This window comes from Schistosoma mansoni, chromosome W (genome assembly GCF_000237925.1).
Source record: "Schistosoma mansoni strain Puerto Rico chromosome W, complete genome".
Classification (NCBI taxonomy): Eukaryota; Metazoa; Platyhelminthes; class Trematoda; order Strigeidida; family Schistosomatidae; genus Schistosoma; species Schistosoma mansoni.
The window spans coordinates 41,446,869-41,452,868 of NC_031502.1; the positions used below are offsets into that span (position 1 = coordinate 41,446,869).

The 6,000-nt window shown below is 31.7% G+C and overlaps 1 protein-coding gene across 1 annotated transcript in view; it reads left to right on the plus strand.

Moving 5' to 3' along the window:
- Nucleotides 1-2,565: 2,565 nt before the first annotated feature.
- Nucleotides 2,566-6,000, plus strand: part of Smp_194810 (Band 4.1-like protein) — a gene marked incomplete at both ends in the record, with an annotated part of 49,848 nt that continues 46,413 nt past the window's right edge. The window contains one exon of the mRNA XM_018789728.1: nt 2,566-2,601. Within this exon, the coding sequence (XP_018655142.1) occupies nt 2,566-2,601 (36 nt within the window). The remainder of the gene's footprint in view (nt 2,602-6,000) is intronic.

Consider the following 6,000-nt stretch of genomic DNA (forward strand, 5'->3'; position numbering starts at 1 on the left):
ACTACCTAATTGTCTAAAAGTTGGATTGTAAAAATAAAAACTCATTTGTAACAGGGTTTTACTAGCCACACAGAATCAACCTTCTCTCAGTAATTGTTCTCATTAATAAATTACTTATGGTCAGGTGAAGTTAAGTGGTAGTTCAATGATTAGCATTCATTATTCACGCTGGATCAATATCAACATTATTTTATAACTGCAGATCCTGTAATTCTATGGTTAATTTCATATACTTATTTAATTCATTCATCTTAGCTTATTTACTAATTGAGATGCTTCCATTCTATCAGAGTGAACTAATAAAGTTCTAATTTGATATATTTTATAAAACTCTTTTTAAGTAATCAACGTTTTCTTATACCCTACGATGCTATTTTTTAAAGTATAGTCTGTTATTCTTACTTACTTACTTACGCCTGTTACTCCCAATGGAGCATAGGCCGCCGACCAGCATTCTCCAACCCACACTAATCTATCCTGGGCCTTCCTTCCTAGTTCTATCCAATTTTCGTTCATTCTTTTCATGTCTGTCTCCATTTCTCGGCGTAATGTGTTCTTTGGTCTTCCTCTTCTCCTTTGACCTTCAGGATTCCATGTGGGGGCTTGCCTTGTGACGCAGTTGGGTGATTTCCTCAATGAATCTGTTATTCTAGATTTGGTAAAATATATTATGCTGAATAATAGACCCATAGCTAAATTTCTTAGATAATTACACATTTTATCCTTGGATCTATGGAAATCTTAATATTTGTAATAGTTTAGGAGAAAATATGCGAACAGATACTCTTTCTTTAACCTTATTTAAATATTTAATTCCTGGTAGTTGATTATTTTTAAAATGAGTTTCATACTAATCTATTCAAGGTATCATTATCAGTATGAATCAATAATTGTGAAATGTATAACATCTTTTTGTCATACAGATTCTATCTTGAATATAGATATGACGACACAGAGTTTATCGTTCATTTAAATGTCTAAATTTCATTTGACTGAGTGGTTACCTAACTTTTTCCTCTTTTCATGATTCCGGTAAAGTTTTAGTGTTTTTCAGTGATATCACAATTTTTGAACGTGACAAATGATTTTAGTGACTGTTAAGATGAAAATATTTGATAATTTTATTCCACCTTATTACTTCCTTTTGATATACTTAACTAGATGTTATCTGATATCTTTCTCCTTACTGATAAATTATAAGAGGGTTTTCTGTGGAGATTTTAAGTAATTTTTCTGTGGAGATCTCCACAGAAAACCCCCTTATCATGTGCTCACTAGTGACTGGCTTCATGAGGTATTTCCTAGAGTTCTAGTGAGAAGCAGTAACCAGGGGAGTCCAACCAGGTCTGTTTGGAGATATCAACTCACTGAAGACATTGGTGAAATAGTTGCTCAACTTTGTGGATTAGTTGAAGTTAGATATTAACAAGGTTGAATGCCGGCTCAGTGGTCTATCGGTCAAGTGCTCCGGTGCGAGACTGGTAGGTCTTGGGTTCGAATCTCGCGAGGCGGAATCGTGGATGCGCACCGCTGAGTCCCACAGTAGGACGAAACGGCCATCCAGTGCTTCCAGGTTTTCTATGGTGGTCTAGATTCAATTGACTCATGATTTCAACTATATATGATAAATTATAAGCTCAATGACCCTTTAAGCAAAACGTTATATTCATTCAGTGCTTAGGTTTATCGAATGAGATATATACAACTCGTTGGACGACGAATTATTCTTGCAACATTTTAACAACAGGTACATATATGGATTCAAAATATTAATATTTTTGGATATGATATAGAATGTTTCTCATTAAAACACAGTTATACATCATATTAAGATAAACCTCATTGATGATGTTAAACAAATATATTCTATTATCGTTGTCACCATCCTGAACTGTAAAATATCCCGTAAGATTTAACAGGTGATTATTTTTACTTGTTCTAAGGAACTATCTAAATGATCGAACCCCGAACTTTGACAAACAAACTAGACCATTAGAATGATTATTATAAACAATCAAAAGTGCTTTGTTCACTTTGTCCAGTAAGTAAATTCTTATATTTGAAACTGAATTACATTGCGAGTTATTTTGTTTGTATCATTTTAACTAATCACATTTCATTACCTATAAAGAAAAGAAATTAATTCCATTGCTTCCAAGATTTGGAATGAATTAAAGAAACTAATAGTTTTCAGACTTTATCATAGGAAGAATTTAAAATTATTTTTTATAATCAACTTAGCATTAAAATTTGTGCTTACAGATATATCATAAATGTTCTAATTTTTTTTATTCGTAGGGTTTACCAAATGATCATCAAAATGTACAATATTTAGAAGATGGTACAATTGAAGTTACTGATACATTATCAAAAGAAGAATATTACAAAAGTTTACGTCGTCGTTGTAATACAGGCAATAGTCAAAATACGAGACAATATGGATTATCTAGTCAATTGAGCCTAGAAACTTCTCAACGTGGTACATTACGTTCTGGATTTGGTAAACGTAAAGGTACATTGCATGATTTTAAACCGTCTGGAAAAGAAGAACTATGTTATGTTCTTATGTTAGAAGGTGTAGAAAAAACATATACCATAGATGTAAGTTGGTTTATCCAAAAAATTATACAGTACTTTTTTAATAATAATTGTATTGTTTCAAGTTCATATGGTCCTCGAACATTTATATAGACGTATAAAATATTATTACAGTTGATTCTGCATTTTGCTAAACACTTTAACTGATTAGTACAAGCTTATCCAATGATCCAATAATGAATAGTTGGTTTTTTGAAAGTATTTCTTCGCCTTTGAAGTAGTTTAGAAATTTATTCATTTATTTAACAACATCTTACGCCTTTTTAATGGGTTGTAAAAGGTTAATTTTATAATTAAAATAACCCAGTGTGTGATTGAATAAGAATAAAGAGAATTCAGCGAAGAAAATTCTCTTCGACGAAATCATTTACTTAGGCTGTACATTCGTATATATAGTTATATGGAAAATATATGTCTATAGTAGGATAGAAAAGATTGCATCATAAATTGATTTGAGACTAAATATCAAATGAGCTCACGTAATAATCAAGGGGTAAGGAAGGAATATAAGGATAGGAATAATTGTCCGATTGACAGATAAGATGAAAAGCGGCAAACATAAAGGCTATAATATAAACTGAATAATAATCAAGAAAACTTGTATAAGGTAATAATGATAACTGATTAGAGTTCATAAAAATAATGTCCCTCTACGTCCTATATATGATATGAACAACTCTCCTTATCACTTGATTGCCAAATGGTTAGCTGATATTTTACAACCCGTTAAAAATCATATCAATAAATATAACTCTCTTGATTCTTTTACTTTGTCGACTCAATTACAAATATCAATGTAAATGGTACAAAAATAATCTCATTGGATGTCACTTGTCTTTTTACAAATGTTCCTCTCACAGAAACCATGTTTTTTATGTGACTACATTGAAAACAATAACCTTGATATTTTTATCCCAAAACATTATCTAAAAGAGTTATTTCTGCGATGTACTCTCAATGTGCAATTTAGGTTTAATGATGAGTTCTACAGACAGACAGATGGAGTTGCAATGGGTTCTCCATTGGGTTTCCTCTTGGTTGACTGTTTCATGGTCAATCCAGAAAATTCGGTACTTCGACCAATAATTGAGAGATTTCATTTAAATAACAGATATATGGATGTTAATTTCATTATTTGTGAAGAAGACATGGACCTCAATGAAATTTTGAATAGTTTCAATAATTGTCACCTCTCAATTCAATTTACTTTGGAATCAGAGGCAAACAATGAATTCCATTTTCTTGATGTCCGATTGAAAAGTAGGCCGGATGGCGTTTTACAGAGATCTATATATAGAAAACCTATCTGGAATAGGCAGTACACGAGTTGCCATATCTGGGTCCCACTGGGTAGAAAGAGGAATTTAATTCACTCTTTATCCTTAAGGATCAGGCGAATATGTTATACCGACACAACAGATGAGGAACTACTTCAACTTCAACAGACTCTTTGGGAGTGGTTATCCACATAAATTCGTCGACACAACTTAATGCCTAGATATCATCCTGAAAAAGCACCGACACGATAAAAGTAAACCCCTCTTATGAACATGGAATTTAAAGGAGATACGTCTGCTGAAATCTTAAATAAACGGATTTCAAAACCGTTGAATAAAACGTGCCACACAGCTAAGCTCCGAATTGTTTTCTCAAGCCGGCCTACCATTCATGGATGTGTTAAGGACAAACTTCCGCTTTGGGCTACATCAATGTTCATCTATAAATTTACTTGCTCATGTGGGACAGGTCACATTGGTTGCACAAAGGGATCGCTTTCCAAACGCATCTCAGAACACTATCTGGCATGGCTTTTAAAATGAGAATGTAAGGCAGTTACTAGTTCTATATAGGAGCATTTAATCAACTGTGTACACATCGCTCCAAAATAGTCTTCTTTTACAGTAATCTACACAGTAAAAGGAATTGGATCGAAAGGATGTCGAATCAATATTGGCAATCCACAAACTTAAGCCCAAACTCTGCGTGCATAAATGATTCGTCCAACCTCTCATTCAAAGTTTTTAAACATCTTAACTTGAAATTTCCTATTAGTCTAAATATTCATTCAATCGCTGTTCTTAACTTCTTATGAAAAATTAAGTTAACTAGTAAAGGCTATCTTAAAAAAATATATAAATCATATTATAACAGCACCCAAAACGTTTAGTTTGTATTGACTACATTAATTTCAAACAAACATTCATATTAATTTCAATGCTCTCCTTCTGATGATCAATTTATACAATTAAAAGAAAAAACTATTTTTCTTTTACGATTGCCATGTGTCTTTTTTGGGGGTGGGATTAGAAAAGATTGAATCATAGTTGAGAGCGTGAGTCAATTGAAGCTAGACCACCATGGAAACTCATGGAAAAGATTGAATCGTTGAATCATCATAACTTACATATTCGAAATACGTTTTTATAAATATTTTAACTTTTCCATTTTATAATATTATTGTTTACTATATAAGTTTTATTATTTTTCAATAACTATCTTAATATTAAATTCACTTGGTATTGTTTGCTTGAATCTTCTCATTGACATTTAGGACTGCGATTGATCAGACTCTTATTAGCATATATGCATACTGTGCGTATTGCCTCGATATAGCCTTAATTCACAAACATTATAAGCAAAGATGGATAGTGGTTAGTAGTGGAATCCAGTTTGACGTACATTTCGTCCTATTTGGGACTCGTCAGCTGGATGTACCTGCATCTCAGAATTGATGTTCACTCTGGGACTTGAACTCAGTAACTTTCGCTTCAAACGCCATCACGTTATCCACTTAGCTACTGAGTCCTAATAGCCACTTGCTTGTGCAATGGGGTGGAGTTTAAATTCACTTAGTATTGTTTAGTTGAATCTTCTCATTGATGTTAAGGACTGCAATTGATCAGTCTCTTATTGACATATATGCATACCATGCGTATTGCTTCGATATAGCCTTAATTCACAAGGATTATCTTAACATTATTATTATTAAATAATTATTCATATGACTTCTTCATAATTCATTACAATTGCAAGAAAATTGACTTTTTTTTCTTTTTAGAATCCTTATTGTTACATTTTATTCATTTATAGAAATTCGACATCATCATAATAGAAAAAATTTATTACTTTTATAAAGGAATAAAATATTGATATTAGAAATTTGCATAGATGAAAGTAATAATTATTATATATAACATGAGGTATGGGTTTTAATATTTTACCTAGATATAATTATGATCATTTTTGTTGGTAATATTAGTTTAGTAGATAGTTTTAGTTATTTCAACTGGAAAGCTTATGAGATCAGATTGAAGGAAATTTCATTAGTGAAACTGTTGAAATAACATTATTGTAATAAATATATGTGGTTAATTCATAGTTGAAATCATGAGTCAATTGAAG